Genomic DNA, 21,754 nt, shown 5'->3' with positions numbered 1-21,754 from the left:
AGATAAGCTAAGTCAATCACTAAGCAGAGAATTCTTGTCCAATCTTGTTGGTGAATAATCTGTTATTTATTCTTGTTTGGTTTTTTGATTTGTTTAATTCAGTCTTTCTTCTGCTCAATCAGAGCTAAATCAAAGGGTTATTTTCCTTCTTTTTTTGACCGTTGAAGACAGCTTGGCGGAAATCCCTTAAGAAGTATCTGCCTCTATAATTTTCGCTTCTATTTTGTCCGCTGGCTGACATTACCCTCATCTTTCTCGGCTATTTAATTTTTTTTTCTTGTTTGTTATATGTCAATCCAGCTTGTAGCCCTTTCTGTCTTTAACAGTTCACAGAACTAATGTAATTTTATTTCCAGTAGTATTTCACCATTATAAAATTATAATGATAAATAAAAGTTCAAATACGGATAAAATCCTTTTAATAGACAGCGTTTCACAAACAGTGATAGGAATTCACAAAAAAATACCAGATATTCCGGTCACATACGCAGTGACCGTCATCAACAGTTTTACTACTGAGGACGGTCACTGCATATGCGACCGAAATATCTGGTATTTTTTGTAAATTTCTATCACTGTTTGTGAAACACTGCCTATTAAAAGGATTTCATCTCTATTTGAACTTTTATTTATCGTCACGGAAAGGCTTCTGATAACAGGAAAGAGGTTCTGACAACAGGATACCTAAATCAGACCTTTTAAACCGCGGAACACAGCTATACACGAAACAAAACCATAATCAATCCTTTTTCTCAATGCTTCTTCGCGCTTTTGTACTCTAAAAATTGCAAGGCGACGTAAAATATGTCAGTAAAAGATGTAAAATACCGGTAAAATAAGTAAAATACCCAATTTTACCGTGACCAATTTTATCAGTTACAACACTATACGGTACGTATATCGTATGGTACAAACCCAAAATATGCGGGATAATGAGCATATATTAAGTTTCATTTAATAAAAAACAACAACTAGGAAACAAAAAAGCTTAGCTATCTGAAACCATATCCCATGGTTTTTCATCAGCAGGCTTTCCTCTGTGCTGGGCTGGAGGCATATATCGTTCAGGCTCTTTCAAGGAGATTCCACTTTCTTCTAAAGCCTTCAATACCTTTTTTACCTAAAAAAGAGAGAAAAATTGAAATTAATACTTCTGCTGATGATAAGTATAGATTTTACCGAATAACGATTGACCTTATTAAATAGAAGTTTTCCAAGCAATCTAAGCAATAATACTCATGACGTGATGAGTCATTACATTTCGAATTTAAAAATCTAGGAAAGAAGGTAGGATGTCAGTTTTTTTATTAGAAATATCTAAAAAGGATAGTTTTTTCAATGAAAATACTTAAAAAGGTATTCTTCGGTGAAAATACCCCAAAAAGGTAAACATCTCATGGAACGACGATTTTATCCTATTACTTAGATGTTTTTCAAAGTGTCTCAAGTGATGATACTTACGACATGATGAGTCATGATATCTAGATTTCAAAAATCGATGTGGGGGGGGGGGGGCTGTGAGGAAACATTTTTCAATGAAAATGCCTAAACAAGATATTTTCGGTAAAAATATCACCAAAAAGGTAAAGATTTTATGAAACAAGGATGTTCCTTATTACTTAGACGCTTTACAAAGTATCTCAAGTGATGATACTGATGACATGATGAGTCAGGATATCTAGATTTAAAATACCAAGGGGGGGGGGGGGAGTCTGGGAGGACAATTTTTCACTGAAATGCCCAATTAAGGTATTTTTCAGTGAAAATATGCAATTCTGTGTACAAGAAACCTCATTTAACCAGCTATTTTAAGGTTATTTTAATTAAGTCTACAAGAAGCATAAGCTACTTTGGACAGGAGCGCCTATTCACGATTATGTGGGAGAGGTTGAAGGTTCTTTTTTTAGCATGAGAAAATTTCACTAATTTTCGAAAAAGGGCAAAACATCCCCTAAAATTCAAAGAATCTTAATGAAACTCACACCATCATATTCAGCGTATCAGAGAATTTTACATTATGCTTTTAAACCTGCATTCTTATTCGTTCCACTTTTTTTTGGCTGAGATGGACTATTAGCAATATAGGTAATATCTAGTTTGTCTTACCAGTCAAAGTTGCAAAGAAATTTTATTTCTACGGAAATTACTTCGAGTTTTTATAGATTCAAAAATTCCCTATTTTTTAAATTCCTTCGTCTGCTATTATTAATGGGCCATACAGTTTTATCATTGTCTCAGCAAAACAAAAGGTCATTTTAGCCTTTTTTTCTGTTATTTTTTCCAGCCTTTTCCCCTTATTTTACTACCAGCGTTTTTTTTTTTTTTTTTGACGTAATACCCTAAATAAGGTTTCTTTCCAAGGCCACACTGCCTTTCTATGACGAACAAGTAAACATTCAAATGGGGATACGTCCACTTATTAGACAGTGAAAACAGATACAAAAGTCTGGATATTTCGACCAGATATACAGCAATCGTCATCAGCAGAAATACTAAGGCATTAAAATTATAACTAACGTATCTATAAAGAATTCAGAAAGGATTTCTATATAAAAAAAAGATACCTAGAGTAAGATATCCAGTAGTTGGACAGCCAATCTCCACCTCAAAAGTTAAATCACCATATAAAATGTATTATATAACACAGAAATTTAACTATTTCAACATTGGATATATTAGCCATATACAGAACAAAATAATGACTTTCGGTTCATTCATTAGATTTGTCTGAGAGAGTTCAATGAGAGAGATGAACCCAGTTAATCAACTCTCTCAGACAAATCTAGTGAATGAACCGTTTTCAAATTTTGACAAATACTTAATTATAATCGGCTACTGAAAAATCATTATCAAGAAATGATAAATTCCCTTCCTACCAGTAACATGATCCTTCATTTGTATATGCACATACAGGAAGCCAAAAAAGGACAAAGTTATTTTATGTGAAACTCTATGAATGGGTATGCATCCTTGAAGTTATAAAACAATATTTCTCAACTGAAAGTAAGGAGCAACAATAAAACTTAAAACGAACAAAAATTATTCGGTGTATGAAAGGGTTCTCCCCCTCCTCAATACCCCGCTCTTCATGTCAGGGGCAGATGTAGAGCAAAATCTTGGGGGAGCCCCAATGTGACAAGAGTGCCAATGAGCAAACTCTTGGGGGAGGGGGGGCAATGAGACAAAGGTGCCAATAATTGACCAAACTGTTAAATTTATACTTAAAGAAACTAAAAAAAAAACAGGATAAGAGGGCATCAGACAAAATCTTGGGGGACAAAGACTACTGCTAACAAAACGTGTATAGAACACCAGCCTTTAGGGATCGAATCACGAGCTCCAGCTAGAAAAAAAAGTCAAAGTAATATCGGCTCAAAAAGCCATAATGTATGGAATGATTTTAACCGTTCAAAAAGACCTCCAGATACAACTTTTTGAATCGTATTCAAATGACAGACTTAGATACGTCGTTCTGATTTCGATCACTAGGTGACTCTTCGAGTCAATATAGAATTTTCCTTATGAGACTGACTCACACCTTTTTGAACGGAGAATCTGGTGGGCAGACTTGCTCGTTTTACCAAAAAATGGAGATAAGACCTTTTGATACCCAACTGACGATGTACTGCAAATTTTTAGGTGAAGCTAAAAAAGTATGGGTAGCTTTAAGAGAGGAAACTGACGTTAATATCGAAGAAAGATCACAAATGCCATATAGTGTTTCTCGGAGTTTTTTTCGAAGCTTCACAGCTGTGTTTTCTTAGAAACTGAGACCGAATACTAACTAATTCAATAGTTAATTTTGAAGACCACACTGCCTTTCCATGACAGTAAATAACAGTTTGATTATCTTAACAGTTCAAGTTTCGAAGTTCGACAGAGATATTAGAGCTTCCTCAGACAGATATATTACGGCTCTATATACTGCCTTTCGTAAAAAAAAAAACCGCTAACTGAATTTAAGTCATAAAAACTAGAAATTTATCATAGTAGAGCAGTTCCGACCAATTCTTAGGGGGGTTTACCCTCTCACCACCTTAGATTTTTAAGCGTGAACTAAAAACTTGGAGCAAATTTCCTCACTAAATACCTTTTCAGATTGCATTTCATCTGGCCCAAAATCTGAATGTACCTCCGCCAAGCCCATCATGAGGAGCCTCTGAGCCAGTACTTTTCCAACGGTTTCCGCGGCAATAGAATCTTTCAAGGAGAGAAGCCTTTTTTGGAAGGATCCTTCTTTTGATGATGCTTGGGCAACAATCCTTCCATTATTGTGCTCAACATAAGCAGTAAAATAACGACTAGACTCTGTCACAAAAATCCTAAAATGAGAATTAAAAATAATACAAATTAGAAAATTCAAAATTAATTAAATTAAAGTTTTGTTTATGAATTAATTTAACAAGAATTAAATTAAATCAAATTGAAAATATTTAACTATTATCTCGATTAGTCTTAATAGTAAAATATTGTTTTGAAAACAAATTAATGGGAATGTCTGAAAATACCCTTAAATACCTCATGAACAGCGTTGGATTGAAACAAAAAGTTCATCATTGGAATCGCCATGGCCGAAAACCTTAGAAAGGATACTTACAGTCCCCTGTCTTGAACAGCAACAAGGAAAATCACTTTTTTTGCAAGGATAGCACTTGGTCAGATTTCCAGATTGAACTCTTAGTCTTAAGCTTAAAACCAAAGAGTATGGGTAAATAAGAGTGAAGACTGGCGCTAGTATTGACAAAAAACCAACAACTATTAACACCATCTAGCATTTGGCAACACTTGAAATTTTATTCAAAGTAATAATGAGAATAATTAATTTCATTTTTGTAAATGGTAAAATTAGGCAAATAATACGAGTCTAATCTTAGTTTCTAACAAAAAAACATAAATGTCAGGGGTTGCCAAAAGCTAGATGGCATTGATATTTTTTTTTTTTTTTTTTGTCGATAGTAGCCCAAGTTCCAAATCTTATAAGTTACCCATTCTCTTTAACCCATACGTCGAAGATCTAAAAAAGTTATTCAGGCAGGAAGGATGGGGTGCATAGACAGGGAGTAGGGCTCATGATGAATAAAAAGCTGTTAAGTCTTGTTTAGGCCTAGAAGGTATTAATCATAGAATACTAATCGCTTATTTTATGACTAACAAGTGCGGGGTATCAGCCATATTAGAACATGCCCCTGTAAAACCGACTGACAGAAGTAGTAGTGACTCAGATGAATTTCAATTATAGTTACAGGAACAAATAGACAGGGTTCCAGGTAGAAATTTAGTTTTTATTAGGAGATTTTAACGCCCAGATCGGCAGAAATAGGGATAGATGGCATCGTAGCCTAGATAAATTTGGTGTAGGAAAAGAAAATAGTAATGGCTACAGACTTCTGCAATTTTGTAGGTATAACAACTTAGTTATATTCAATACAGTATTTAGACATGAAATGGCCCATAAGTTAACATGGTATCCACATGATGGTAAGACAGCTAACCTAATTGATTATATTATTGTAAACCAAAGACTGGCAAGATCAATCGAAGATACTAGGGTATATAGGAGTACTGCTAGTGATGTTAAAAATTAAAATTCACCATCTAATAGTGACTAAGGAAGCATTGACGTTGGTAGATACCAGGATGAGAATTGGAGAGAAAATTTCCAGGAACAATTGAATACTAAACTGGAGAGTTTAAATTTTGACAATGTAGATGGATTGAATAATTTTAGGAAAATAATTTGTGAAGTTGCTGATGGTGTCTTAGGGACGGAAGTTAGGAACGCAGCTAGGAATATTAGTGAAAATGCTTTATGTTTAATGAAGAAGAGAAGGGGCTTGTATAAGAATTATCTGAGTGACAGATCATATGAAAATAAGAGTGATGTAAAGAAAGTATTAAAATATGAACTAAAGAGGTGTGAAGTGGATACCATGGACAAAATTACCAAGGATCTGGAAGATGAAGCTAGACGATATATAATTCAAGTATTGTCCTGGCATGTGAATAAATTGAGAGGGAGTAGTCAATCTGGACTTGTCCCAGTTAAAGATAGGACGGGGCCACAATTAGTGATGAGGAAAAAGCTAAAGAGAGATGGACAGAACATTTTGAGAATGTGCTAAACAGGGATAGAGTTACAGGAAAAGATATAGAGGCAAATAAAAAGTTTGTGACACCCTGGATGTGATGGAAGATTTATTTTGTGAGGAAGAATTAGTGATAGGGATTAGAAAATAACAAGGACCCAGTTGCTGATAACGTAGTAAATGAGTTTCTTAAATATGGTGGCTCTGAGGCCAGGGCATATAAGGTTTTTATGGAAAGGGTGGTCGTATGAACTTGGGAGGAGGCTCATTTGATTGCAAATTGAAAGTTCTAGTTCCCTTTTTAGAGTCGAAAGTAATCAGAGGGCAACTAGCCACCACACACCCTCTTTTCCCCAAAAGAATCCGATCGAAATTTTCAGATAGGCGTTTTGTTCAAAATTGACACAGTCCACTGGACCCTGTGGGGCTGTCTCGATTAAAAGGCATGTTGCCTTTTGGTTGGTTGAACACATCAACCACATGCAATTGCAGTTGAAAGTTGAATTTACCCAACTACCCCAGCATGTGCAGGACACAATACTGGCACTGTAATTGTACAGAATTTTGCTTTTATCAACAAGTGTGGTTGTGGTATGATTTAGGCATAATGGAAACAAGAACCCAACTTACTTGTGCCAGTAAGCTCTAGATGGTGTATCTAGAGGCCATCCTTCAGGCTTTCTGTCAATTCGTAATTTTTCAAGATTTCTAGGATTTCGATTGGTAAGCTGGTCAGGGTAGGCATTTACAGTTGATTGTTGCTGGATATGGCATGATTTTCCAAAATGCCTTATCTGATCTGAAAAAAATAATACATAAACATTTGTCAATTGCCAGTAGAATGAGGAGATATCTTTAGTAGAGGAAGGAGGATGTGCCCTCCTTGGTTTTTACCCTCCCCTGGATTTTCGAAAATACCTCTGTTGAAATATTTTCATTGCAAAACGGTTTTTTTTTCTATTTAAAAAATGACAAATTCCCCCCACCCCTAATAACTGACAAAAACATTCCCCCTCCCAAACCCACTAAATTTTAATGAAATGATACAACTAGTCAGTCTATTTGTTTACAATACCTTAAGACAACTAGGATAATAGGAGCACACATTGAAAATGCAACACCGGAAAGGTTCAGAAGATTTATTCAAAGACAAGATATGTTATATGGTCAGAAAACTAAATGCTTTAATGCAAACCGCTGTAGAGATATGCCTATGAATGATATTTTACATATGTATTTTTCAGGTTCTCTTTTGAGTCAACATGAAAGGAAAAACTTCAGTTTCATCTAAGTTCATATGTGTCTTTTTCAAGTTCCCTTTTGAGTCAAAATGAAAGGAAAAACTTCAGTTTCACGTAAGTGAGAATAAATTAATTGAAAGAAAAACGTCTTCAGTTTCAGGTAAGTAAGTTTTAAATTATTTGAAAAAAAATTATGCTTTAGTATATGACTCGTATTCAATGTCTTTTACAGTTTCCCTTTTGAGTCAAAATGGAAGAAAAAAAACTTAAGTTTCACGTAAGTAAGTTATAAATTAATTTAAAAAAAAATTGCTTTAGCATATAGCTAATATCTAATATTGGTCTTTTTAAGGTCCCCTTTTGGGTCAACATGGAAAGAAAAATTTTAATTTCACATAAAAAAGTTATAGATTATTAACTTTGTTTTAGCATATGACTAAAATTTGGTATTTTTCTTTTTCAGGTTCCCTTTTGAGTCAATATGGAAGGAAAAATTTCAGCTTCAAGTACTTAAGTTACAAATTATTTGGAAAAAAACTTTGCTTTAGCATATGACTAATATTTGATATTTGTCTTTTTCAGGTTCCCTTTTGAGTCAACATGGAAAGAAAAACTTTAGTTTCATGTAAGACAGTTATAAATTATTTGAAAAAAAAACACTGCTTTAGCCTATGACTAATGTTTGATATTTGTATTTTTCAGGTTCCCCTTTGAGTCAATATGAAAACCAAAAACTTCAGCTTCACACAAGTAGGTTACACATTATTTGAAAAAAAAATTGCTTTAGCATAAGACTAAAATTTGATAACTTAATATTAGCTACTTAAATAAAGAATTATAACAAACAAACATTCAGCACATACTAATATAAATGAATAAATCAATCTTAAAACCAGTAAAACATAAATTGAATGTGCAAATCAAACTTAAAACGAACAAAATCACTACAAGAGTTTGTCTACTGCCCCCTTCCCTAACTGTAAAAGTCTAAAGCCTACTGCGTCATTGTCGCTTTACTGAAAACGAATTGTATCACAAACATTTCCTTCTGTACTTGTTACAAATAACAAAATTGAAAATCAAATAAAAATTACAGTGAAATAAGACTTCGAACTGATGAGTTTTCAGCCATTAATGTGATTATATATCAAATATTAAATTCAATTTTATTAGTTCTTTCTAGGACTGTTCAAGACACATGTAGTTTTCACTACAAACAAGAGTTTGGCTACTGCCCCCTTCCCTAATTGTAAAAACCTAAAGCCTACTGCATCATTGGCACTTTACTCAAATTGGATTAGATTCCAAATAATTTCTTTTGTACTTATTACAACATTAAAAATAAAAACAAAAATTACAGTGAAATAAAATCTTGAATTGATGAGCTATCAGCAAACAATATTGTTGCATATCAAATGTTCAGATTAATTTATTTGATTGAATGTTAATATTATTTGATTTATTAAAGTTATAAAAGTAAGAACATTTATATTTTTTGCGTCCTGCTCATAGGTATAATTTACTGAACTTTGAACATTGTGGGACAAATTGGCTGTCTTAAAATTTTTATTGGATGCGTTTGGAGAAATGGTGGGCGTGGAAGGGGTGTTAGCTGCCTTCCAATCACTTTTGACTATTAAAAAGTGCACTAGCCATTTCAATTTCCAATTGAATGAGCCTTATTTGAAGTTTCTACAACAACGCGTTCTATATAAACCTTATATGCCCCCAGGGCATAACTTACAACCCTTGCCCTGAGGGTTGTGGGGGAGTGTCCTCCTCAAAAACATATTTTCCATCTGGCAATCAACTACGCTGAACAAAATGGTTAACTCAAAATTTTGATTGGATGTGTTTGGGGGAATGATGGGCATGGGGGGGGGGGGCTAGTTGCCCTCTGATCAATTTCGACTATTAAAAAGGGCACTAGCACTATGAATTTCCTATCAAATAAGCCTTTTTTGAAGGTTCTACAACAACACCTTCTATAAAAACCTTATCTGCCCCCAGGGCATAACTTACAACCCTTGCCCCGAGGGTTGTGGGGGAGTGTCCTCCTCAAAAACATATTTTCCATCTGGAAATCAACTATGCTGAACAAAATGGCTATCTCAAAATTTTGATTGGATATGTGTGGGGGAATGATGAGCATGGGGGGGGGGCTAGTTGCCCGCCAATCACTTTCAACTATTAAAAAGGGCACTAGCTCTTTGAATTTCCAATCGAATGAGCCTTTTTTGAAGTTTCTATGACAACGCCTTCTATAAAAACCTTATATGCCCCCAGGGCACAACTTACAACCCTTGCCCTGAAGGCTGTGGGGGAGTATCCTCCTCAAAAACATAATTTCTATATGGAAATCAACTATGCTGAACAAAATGGCTATCTCAAGATTTTGATTGGGTGTGTTTCCGGAAATGGTGGGCGTGGAAGGGGTGCTAGTTGCCTTCCAATCACTTTCGACTATTAAAAAAGGGCACAAGCCACTCCAATTTCCAATTGAATGAGCTCTTTTCAAAGTTTCTATGACATTGCCTTTGATACGAAGTGCCCTGCTCTACAGGAAAAAAATAATCAATGATACATTATGCCAACATTGTTCTTATATGCCCTCAGGGCATAACTTAAAACCCTTGCCCCAAGTGTGGTAAAGCTTTCTAATATTAGTTAATTATTAATTTAGTAAAAATATATATGATGCAAATATGAAGTTTGATATACCACTTTTTTATTAAGATAAGAAACATATCCTGCTAAGCTCTGTTTAACGGGAAATTAAGAAATTACCACTTTCTAGCATTTTATGGGAAGGTGTGGTTGATAAAAATGTATAAAAGATACATTTTATTGGAAGGAAAAATCTCTTATTAACTATATGCCGGACTGACCTCTGGTCCGTTATTTTAGCAATACTTTGGGACCTTGCCTTATAATCGTGAGTGTCTAAGTATCTTATTTATATTTTATTGTTGTTTTATTGAGACTTGTGGGCTACTTGGGACAGCCAGTTCCAGTAGCCAGAATATATCCGATTTTATTATAGGGTAAATGAATAAAAGTATTGTATTTTAGACAAACTCTCTACGATCTATTTTTAGCCTCTCGAACATACTCAGTCGGTACGCCTCATTAGTTCAGTCATAGCCTAAGGCACGCTACCAAAGTTCAATTACCTTAGGGCCAGAGTTTATCTCCCCTATAAAGGGAGAATAAAGGCATCTAAGACTACAACCCTCAATTACCATAAAAATATACTTCACAACACAAGGGTTGTGGGGAAGTGTCATCCTCAAAAACATATTTTCTATCTGGAAATCAACTATGCTGAACAAGATGGCTATCTCAAAATTTTGATTGGATGTGTTTGGGGGGACGAAGGGACATGGGGGGGGGCTATTTGCCCACCATTTACTTTCGAAAATTAAAAAGGGCACTAGCCACTCCAATTTCCAATCGAATGAGCCCTTTTCGAAGTTTTTACGACAACTCCTTTGATACGAAGTGCCTGGGTATGGAGAAAAAAGAAAAAAAAATAATACATTTTGCCCCCATCATTCTTTACTTAGGCAGCGCTATTGCGCTGCCTATGATTTTTGGTCATTTTGGTTTTTGGCTTAATATAGCCTTTACTTTTCTTTGAATAATTTGTTTATTGGACTTTTTTTCATTAATTCCTGGTTATTGTTGATTGCCAAAGTTTCAAGTTTTTTACATTCTCAATTTAAAATCGAATTGTTTTTTTCAACATTAAAGTTGCAATGAAGTATCAAAACTAGCATCAAAGTAACACTATCAAAGTAACAATAAGCAACTTGCATAATTTACAGATTTCCCCCCATAAATCAGTAAATCAAAGTAACAATAAGCAACTTAAATACCTTACAGCCCTTGCCCAGGTGCTTCAACCCTGGAAACATAGTTATTTGACCTTTGGACTATTGTGAACAAAAATACTATCTAAGGAATGAGAACTTCAAATTTTTTCATTGAATGACCCCTCCTCCAAAATTAATACAACCACCCCTCCTACAAAACCTTACAAGTTAACAATGCATAACTTGCATATGCTACAACCCTTGCCCAAGGGGATCTGTGTGATTTGTCAATCACTTAGTAATAGTTGTTTAAGTTTCGAACTATTTTGAACCAAATGGCTATTTCAAAATTTAGATCAAATGCATCTAGGGAAAAAAGGACATAAGAGGGGTGGTGTGAAGGGGATGGATATCCTCCAATCCCTTTTGACTCTAAAAATGGCACTAGAATTTTCTATTTCCAATTGAATTTTTTAACTTTGGAGCCATCTCCAAAGTTAATATGACCATCCTTTCCCCAAAAACATGATAAGATAACAATGAGCAACTTGCATAAGTTATAGCCTTTGCCCTGGAGGCTCTGGGGGATTGGCCAACTGTTTAGTTATAGCTGTTTAAGTTTTGGTCTATTTGAACAACATAGCTATCTCAAAATTTTAATTGAAAGTATTAGGGGGAAATAGGGCTTGGGAGGGGATGGTTCCCTTTCAATCACACTTGACTCTTCAAAAGGCAACTAGAACTTTCAATTTAAAATCTTATGAGACTTCTCTGAAGTCTATGACACCCCTTCCAAAAAGCTTATATGTTAACAATGGGCAGCTTTTATAACTAACAGTCCTTGCCCTGGGAGCTGTAGGGGGTTTTATTAACCCCATAGGCATAGTTATTTGACCTTTGGACTTTTTTAAACAAAACGGCTATCTCAAAATTTTGATCAGATCCATTTGGGGAAAAGAGGGTGTAAATGGGGGGGGGGGCTAGTAGCTTTCCAATCACTTTTTACTCTTAAAAAAAGACTAAAACTTCTGAAATACAATCAAATGAGCCCCCTCCAAAGTTTATACAACCCCCCTCTATATGAAGTGTCTGTGGAAAAAAATAATAATTATTTACTTTTCAAACCCTATATTTAAATAATAACCATGATTACTTGAAATATGTTCCATTTCACACATAAATTGTGAACATGCAGTACATAACTTGCAAGTTTTACTTATCCATTAAATAGCTGTTTTTAATCAACTTAACAGCTTTATTTGGAAATAAAAATTATCTTTAGAATCCTGAAGTTCTTGTAGTTTCATAAATTACATAAAACTGCTAAGCTTCTTAGATATTAAGTTACAGCTGAGCAAAATATTGTGAGTACACAGAATAGTATAAAAGATCAGAGACCAGAATTCTAAATGGAAGATTTTTACCTTATTTTACATCACTATCAAAAAGTTTGTGGTAACAAACTGTAAGTAAGGAGCAACCCAGCTCAATAGTAACCAAAACTCTAAAAAACGAAATTTTGATACTAATAGATACATCAAAAGAATTAGATTTTAATGCTGATTTCAAATATATAAGTTTCATCAAGATTAATTCTACCCATCAAAAGTTACATGCCTGAGCAAATTGGCTTGATTTTTGAAAAAAGGGGAAAACACCCCCTAAAAGTTATAGAACCTTAATGAAAATCACATCATCAGATTCAGCGTATCAGAGAACCCTACTGTAGATGTTTCAAGCTCCTAACTGCAAAAATGTGAAATTTTGTACTTTTTGCTAGAAGAAAGATCATGGATGCATGTTTATTTATTTTTTTTTTTTTCCACAGATGATCATATTGACCCAGTGGTCCTAGAATATCGTGGGAGGGCTCATTTGAATGGAAATTAAAGGTTCCAGTGCCCTTTTTAAGTGACCAAAAAAAAATGGAGGGCAACTAGGCCCCCTCCTATGCTCATTTTTCCCCAAAGTCACCAGATCAAAATTTTGAGATGGCCGTTTTGTTCAGCATTGTCAAAAATATAATAACTATGCCTTTTAAGATGACTTAATCCCCCAAAGTCCCTGGGGGAAGGGCTGAAAGTTATGAACTCTACCCAATGTTTACATATAGTATTGGTTATTGAGAAGTACACAGATGTTTTCAGGGGGGATTTTTTCTGGTTGTGGGGGGTGGGTCAGGGGTTATGTGGAAGGATCTTTCCATGGAGGAAGTTTTCAGGGGGGAGGCTTATTGCTATGAAAGGGGCACTGGATTTCCCAGCATTATTTAAAAAACGTTCAGAATTTAAATAAAATAAAAAAAGTTTTTCAACTGAAAGTAAGGAGCAACATCAAAACTTAAAACAAACAGAAATTATTACATATACGATTGGGTCCACCCCCAAGTCAATACCTTGCTCTTTAAGCCAAAGAGTTTTTAGTAATTTCATAACGCAATGAGTACTTTCATTTTTTAATACCCAAGTCAATACCTTGCTCTTTAAGCCAAAGATTTTTTAGTACTTTCATAAGAGCTATTTATTTTAATTATCAGCCATTGTGATTAAATGGTCATTTTTAAAGAATTGGAACAAAATTTGAACTTTAGCATAAAGAAAAAGATATTGACTAGGGGGTGAACCCCCTAATTTATGTATTAAAAATATATGAATATAGAAGTTCATTATGTAAGTTAATTTGTAAGTTATGGATATTTATTACTAATAAAAATGTTTGTAAATAAAATTAAACAACTTTCAAGAAAGCCATTTAACCAAATAAAAATAAAGTGAATATGCACATTTTGTTTTAATTATTCATGTACAGTGAGTCAAAATAAAAACCTGCATTTATTAAAAAACATTCAAGAATGAAAAAAACAGGTTTTTTTTAATTGAAAGTAAGGAGCAACATTAAAACTTCAAACAAACAGAAATTATCCTGTATATGAAAGGGGCTGTCCTCTCCTCAAGGCCTTGCTCTTTATGCTAAAGTGTTTTATTGTTTAAAAAAAAGTTGTGAGAAAGAATCTAACTTTAGCATAAAGAGTGAGGCATTGAGAAGGGGACAGTCCCTTTCATATACAGAATAATTTCTGTTTGTTTTAAGTTTTAATGTTGCTCCTTGCTTTCAGTTAAAAAGCTTGTTTTTTTATTTTATCTTCACTTAAGGTTAGTGTAAAAGAATAAGGTGAGTGCTATAGCATATAACAGTAGCCTACTTCAGAAACCTCCCTATTCTTTCAATTTACTAACTGTCAGGTTACTGCAAATAAAACACAACATGTTCTGTAGATGTCAGTAAAATGTTTGTTATTTTAGATTAACATTTATAAATACAAATTTTGGCAGAATTAAATTGCTATAAATCAGTGCCTGTGTAACATGCTATGTCTATATTAATTTTGCATTATCTATTTATAAACAAACAATAGACTCTGTTTTAAACTGCTTTTTAAACCCATTTCTAGTGATGATTACTTTTTGTGTAGTGACAAAAATAGGTTATTTTTGCAGGCTTCTTTAAGGGCAGATAATGGAATTTAGCCTGGAAGTATTTATTATATTTGGAAAGAACATAAAGAAAGGCATCCAGTGATATATTAGCCTAATTCAATTCATGTACAAATGACTACTGTCAAGAAACCTGGCAGATCAGGCACATCAATTAGCAGATATTCAACTGTTATGAACAAGCAGTAAAAGAGTCTAGTTCAACCAAGACTAAAGTTTAGAATGTGTATTGTATGACCAAACAGTAAAACTGACCAAGCAGGTCTAGAATCAGTCTAGAAGAGGACAACAAAATGTATTAAAGACACCCCTTATCTATCCTATCAATGTGAGCTTAGATTATCATCTCTGACATATCATCACAAATAGGTGACATGATAACAGTATACAAACTTCTTAATGCAAAGGATACCATTCCTGGTCTTTTACAACCACACAATTCAAAGAGAACTTGTGGTTATCCTCAAAAGCCTTTCTGGAAACAAGCAAACACCAGAATAAGGACAAAGTTCTTCTAAAAAATAGAGTTGTCAGCTTTTGGAACTCCCTCAATGAAAAAATAGTGACCTTTACTAGTCAACCTATGCATTCAAGTCATCTATGCATCTATCTATGACCTCTACCTCTATGCATTCAAGTCATCAGTGGACAGGAAGTGACCCAACAAACCATAATGCATCTTTTGGGATGCCACAGATAATTAGACATCATCACTGAAGCTGATGGACACAGTAGGCTATTTGTTCTATCACTAGGCTAGCAAGTGTGATTTAAGGTAGACTAATTTAAGGTAAGGTAGGCCTAACTCAACTAATTTCCAAGATAGACAAAAGTCCCTAATCTATTATTTTACCTTTATAGGCTACATATATGAAGGTAAATTTTTACTAAATCATGTTATTGACTTACAAATAAAGTAAACATAGCACTTGATGCCTTTTTATGCTCTTTCCAAATATAATAATCATTTTTGTTGGAAATGAATTTTACCCCTACCCCTAGGCTATAAACCAATTCAGAGTATATATTTGCACATTAGGGGGGTGGGGTAAATTTTATTTCTCATGCAAATGGTAGGTAAGCTTAAACTTTACCCCCCACCCCTCTAATGTGCAAATATATACCCTGAATTGGTATATAGTCTATAGGGGTGGGGGTATATATATATATATATATATATATATATATATATATATATATATATATATATATATATATATATATATATATATATATATATATATATATATATATATATATATATATATATATATATATATATATATATATATATATATATATATAGGCTATATCATTTTGTTATATCTAGGAACATCAGAGGGAGGGGGGGCATTGGGTAAAGTTCTATGAAATCAAATTATTGAGTTAGGACTAAAGTGAATACACCATTTGATGCCTTTTTATGCTGATTACAAATATAATGAGCATTTCTATTGGAAATGAATTTCAGCCCCCCCCCCCTATATAGGCTATACCTAACCCAACCTAACCCTGAACTGGCCTATATAGGGGGGATGAAATTCATTTCCGATAGAAATGCTTATTATATTCGTAATCAGCATAAAAAAGGCATCGAATGGTGTATTCACTTTAGTCCTAACTCAATAATATGATTTCGTAGAACTTTACCGGGCATTGTAGTATAGTCTAGCCTAAAATGAGGAATTAATTTTAGAATATGCAAGGTAATTAGCCTACTCTGAATTCCAGCAGGTGTACGCGATTTCATTGTTGCCATAATAATCTAATGCGCAGAAAACACATGGATTTTAATTTTAAAAACTTTGCTAAAAGTCAGACAAATGAAATAGCATCTGATAACTAAAGACAGGTCGGTTGCGGAATAGCAACACTCCTGTTAAAACCACTTTACCGTACCCATAAATTGAATTGACAATAACAAAATCAAGAATCAGTAATGCATGAAAAATATATAATATTGGCTATATATTTGGATAAGGTAAGAAAAATTAGGATTATTTTCCAGAGAGCATATAAAGCCGGCAAAGTTTGAATGTCATGCCATGTGCTAGGCTTGAAATTAATTTTAAAATGAATTGACTTGTTTGTTAAGGCAAGTGACCTTATTGGCTACCAAAAGCTCGAACAGGCTTTAGACGGGGTTAAAGCTCTCTATATGATTACCACAGGTATTCAACATAGCCTAGTGAAATTAAAATGTTTGCAGATGATGTAAAGCTTTAGGTAGGCCTAGCCTAAATTTGCAGTGGGCCTTATAATTTAGCTGAGATGATATTGAAAACGTCATTTGGTGCCTTTTTGGTAAATTTTTGGCAGTTCATATTATTGACTTATGAATAAAGTGAACATACTACTTGATGCCTTTTTTAGGCTCTTTATGAATAGGCTATAATAATCATTTTTGTCAGAAATGAATTTTAACCCCCACCCCAAGCCTATATATAAACCCAATCCAGGGTATATATTTTAACATTAGGGGGTGATGGTGAGGGTAAAGTTTAAACTTACCTCTCATTTGCATCAAAATAAACGTTACCCCCACCCCCTAGTGTGCAAATAGCCTTTAATAGTTATATATAGGGGTGGGGGTAAAATTCATTTCTGACAAAAATGATTGTTATATTCAGAAAGAGCATTAAAAAAGGCATTGATTAGTATGTTTACTTTATTTTTAAGTCAATATATGAACTGCCAAAAACTTAGGCCTACCACATTTTTATAGGCTACTCTTTCATAATCAAATAATCTATTCTGGGTCTAATTGCATCTTGATCCCTTAAAGGGGCCCCAAAGGCATTTATATGAATAATGAAAGAGCATAAAAAAGTATTGTAAAATTCTAGGTAAATTTTTCACTGTTTGTATTATTAACTTACAAATTAAGTGAACATACCACTCAATGTCTTTTTTATGCTCTTTCCAAATATAATAATTCTTCTTGCTGCAAAAGGATTTTACCCCCACCCCTATATATAGCCTACCAATTTAGGGTAGGCTATATATTTGAAAATTAGGGAGGGGGTGGTGGTAAAGTTTATTTCTGATGCAAAAGAGGTAAGTTTAAACTTTACACCCACCCCTCCCCTCAAATGTGCAAATATATACCTTGAATTAGTAGGCTAGGGTAAAAGACCTCTTTTTGGGAAAGACCACTTTTCTTTGGCATTCTGGAAAAATAGCAATGACTTTTTGGATCACCCCTATTTTACTATAGCATGATGCAATGTGAGGGCAGTAACAAGAACTTTGCCTCCTGAGACAAATTTTCACCAATAATTTGTCAGCATCAATTAAAAATGTAGTATCTGTTTTGACATGCAATTTAAAAGAAAAAAAAAGCATGTTTAATATTTGTGATTTAAAGAATAAATATCAAGCAATAAAAGTTACATTTTTAGAATCAGAAGAAAGTCAGCTTTCTGTTAATATGTGAATAAAACTGAAACACTAAAAGGATATATACATCAAAATAGAATAATTGGTATTTCTAAAAAGAGGTCCTTGTTGGTAAGTCAATAAAGTAATAATTTCAAGTGTTTGATCTTAAATCATTATGAAAATAACCATATTGATGCATAGTTTAGATTTATAGATTTTTTTTTATATGTAACATTTTTCCCAATTCCTCTTTGGTAACAAGATGTAAAGGTTTTAGTTTTACATAACTTTGCTCCATTAGATACTGTTTTTCTACCCTGTATATAGGGGTGGGGGCAAAATTCATTTGTGGCAAAAATTATTATTATATTTGGAAAGACCATAAAAAAAGACATCAAGTGGTATGTTTACTTTATTTGTTAGTCAATAATATGAACTGTAAAAATTTTACCAAATTCTACTTTAGCTACTTGTGGCTATCTTGGAAAAAGGTTAGGTTAGGAAAATGAAACTTTCAGGGATGGGTCTACAGGCTAAAGTATGTTCTGGGAAGGTATTTTGAAGCACCCATCTCCACACCTTCTCCCTCTAGAGAGTCCTGGTGTTTGCCTACATGACCTACATACCTATTGAAATTTTGACAAAACAACATTTTACCATAATTTTCAGTTATCAGTTTCTTTTTCTCTGGCTTTAGTTCTGAAAATGCAATTCCTGTCATTTGGGTAGGATTTTAAGCCATGTTAATGTTTTTTTCAAAATATAGGAAATCCTTAAAACCTTATCATTTAAAACCTATATCTTAAAAACCTTATATATTGGGATTGAGCAAAGTTGCAAGGTTTCACTTTTATAACACTCAGATTTTTAAAGGTCATCAAAGGTCAAGACCCTCTAGAGAGAGAAGGAGTAGAGGTAAGTACTTCAAAATATCTTCCTGGGCATACTGTAGACCCATCCCCAAAAGTTTTATCTTCCTAATCTAACCACTTTCCAAGATAGCCAAAAGTAGCTAAAGTAGAATATTACCAAAGCATCAAATAATGTTTTCACATTCATCCTGGTTAAATCATATGGCCAACTGCAAATTTACCATGAAATTTACCCACCCCCACTCCCCCTAATGTGCAAATATATACCCTGAATTGTTGACAGCAAAGTTTTGAATCACAAAATTCAGTGCTATTTTTGTTGACAGCATACAAAAAACTTGAAACAGTGAGAAAATGGTTTATAGTTGAGTTGCCTAATAAATGAGGTTTGAATTGTTATAAATAAGTATTTTTGGAATATGTTACTCTTGAACAACTTATTAATGAACTAGTGATGTTTTTAACCACTTTTCAATAACTTAACTAGTGTTGATAACTTCTTTGTGTGGTTACAAAAATGAAATATCTTTGGGGCCCCTTTAAAGGCTGAAGATGCAACTAGCCCCAGAAGCAATTCTTAATTATGAAAGAGCATAAAAAAAGGCATCAAATGATGTTTTCACTTTCATCTTAGCTAAATTATAGTGCCCACTGCAAATTTACAAAGCTTTAAAGGGGCATATCTTCCCCAGTTGATGTGGCTCTTCTACAGGATACTTCAAATGAATTAGTTAATTGGTGCAATTTAAATTCAGTGATTATCAATCAGGGAAAATGCCAGGTGGTGAATTATCTAGTGAATGCAGTTGCATTCACTAGACCTCAAACCTCAATTGAGGTTTGATAAACAGGTATTAGCTGTATCACATAAAGAAAACTACAGTTTGTTTTGTATCAAAGAATGTTTAGAAGGTTTAACCTGCAAGGCTTTACTATGCTGTATAAGACAATGACAAGACCAATAGTTGAATACTGCACATCTGTGTAGTATTCAGCAAGAAAATCTTATTCACAGCTTATTGAAAAAGTGCAAAAAAAGTATCAAAATTTGTTTCTTATTTGAACTATTTGCCTTATGAGTGTAGGCTAAGATGCTTGAGCCTACTATCTCTGCAATTCAGGAGGTATAGATTAGACTTAGCTAATACATTTTGAATTATTAAAGGTGTTGTTAATTTATCTTTTAGTGATTTCTGTCAGTTTAGCCATTATTCACCCAAACAGCAGAATTCATTCTGCTGGGAACACTATTCCCAGAAGGCTTAGGAACACTATTCAGTTGCTTTTTGAAGTGTCTTGCATTTATAATTCTGTTAGGCCTGTAGATTTAGTGGTTTGCCTCTCAAGGAGGAACCACTATAAAATTCTGAAAATTATTTAAGAAACTCCCTGATTCTTATTTAGGCCTAGATCATCCCTAAAAGCATATAACTTTACTTTACCCCCACCACTTCACCAAATTTTCCTGTAGGGGGGGGGTGTAAAGTAAAGTCAAATTCTCACAGAAATGGTAAAGATAAGTAGGTCCATATAACTTATTATTTTTACCTTAATTGGAACTTTGGAACAAAATTAAGGTCCATACTCTGGAGCTACACAAAGATTGCCTTAGATTGCTTCTTATAATGTCAATCCACCAGGACAATTGAGGAAATTTGTGTGGGGACTGAAAGTTCAGTTATTCTACAGTAGTTCATTCAGTCACTTCTAGAAATTTACTTCTTTCACAAGTGGTTCACCCTTCTGCCAATCTTTGGGAATTATCTCAGTTTGCCAGATTAGAAAGAACAGGGTGCCAAACAGGAGCATTGTAGGACCTGCATATGTAGTAGGTTTGAGCTTAGGCTGCAGAAACCTGCTATTTTATTATTCCTTAGCTGTTTCCTGCATTCCTAATTTCTGAGGTGCTGAAAGTCTTATCTGGAGGGGTAGTGTATTATTTTCCAGGATGATTATTTATTAAGCCAACCAACCTGCAACAAAAACACATAATAAAGCAAAAGCAAGCACTACATAAGCAAATAGCAAGCACAAGCACAAAACACTATATCTCCTTTCTTTCACAGGCAATAATAACTGTTTCACACTAACAATAACAAAAAAAAACATTAACAATGTAATATAAATGTCCATTATCTTCCTTGGTTTAACCACTCTGCCAATTTTTGTCACATATGGTTGTAGAGAAACATCTCCATTTCGGTTATTACTGTCAGTTGGGGGAGGGGGAGTTGGAGCTCTTGGGGTTCTGTAAGGGCTGTCTTGGAAAATTTTTCCCAGTACTACAGTTCATTGGAGTCTTTGGGACAGCATTTCTTGTAGAAGATGGTTCAATTTCTGGTGGCAGCTCCATATCACCTGTGCATGCTGAAGACTGTTGAGAGCAGTCTCCAGCACAGGACCATGGTTTCAAATGTGCCTGATTCCTGTGCTAAAGTCTACCATTTTCAGACTGGATTAGATAAGATCTTGGGGCCACACAAAATATTACTGCACCTTTTGTCCAATGTATAGCTTTCTTTGACAGCATGACCCAGATGGGTTGGTTGTCTTTCAACTCCATTAGGTTCTTAGATGCCTTGTCATATTTCTGCTTCTGTATTTGTTGTTGTCTGGCTCTGGCTGTGCTGAACTTTTTCTTTGGAATAGTCTTTGGCTGCAATTGCTGCTGAGTGCAGGGAAGGATGGACCTTAAGCTTCTACTCATAAGGAGCTGTGCAGGAGATGCAACTCCATCTATAGGAGTATTCTGGTATTCCAATAGACCAAGGTAGGTGTCTGTGTTGGACTCTATTGGTTTTAACATGATCCTGCCGGCTATATCCACAGCCTTCTCAGCATGGCCATTGGACTGTGGAAAATTCA

At 34.2% G+C, this 21,754-nt stretch overlaps 1 protein-coding gene across 1 annotated transcript; it reads right to left on the bottom strand.

Annotated features, from left to right (window-relative positions):
* Positions 1-937: 937 nt before the first annotated feature.
* Positions 938-16,438, bottom strand: LOC148954617 (large ribosomal subunit protein uL18m-like). The gene is made up of 4 exons (XM_089087173.1): positions 16,356-16,438; positions 6,717-6,885; positions 4,091-4,322; positions 938-1,120 (listed from the first exon to the last, which is right to left on the bottom strand). Exons 1-4 carry the CDS (start codon positions 16,393-16,395, stop codon positions 989-991), a joined length of 573 nt encoding a protein of 190 aa, XP_088943299.1. The 5' UTR covers positions 16,396-16,438; the 3' UTR covers positions 938-988.
* Positions 16,439-21,754: the final 5,316 nt, after the last annotated feature.

The sequence above is a fragment of the Artemia sp. Qi Xiang Cuo genome, chromosome 3 (assembly GCF_049724085.1).
Source record: "Artemia sp. Qi Xiang Cuo chromosome 3, ASM4972408v1, whole genome shotgun sequence".
Lineage (NCBI taxonomy): Eukaryota > Metazoa > Arthropoda > Branchiopoda > Anostraca > Artemiidae > Artemia > Artemia sp. Qi Xiang Cuo.
Note: the sequence above shows the minus strand (reverse complement) of the source record. Positions and strands in the feature narration are given on the sequence as shown.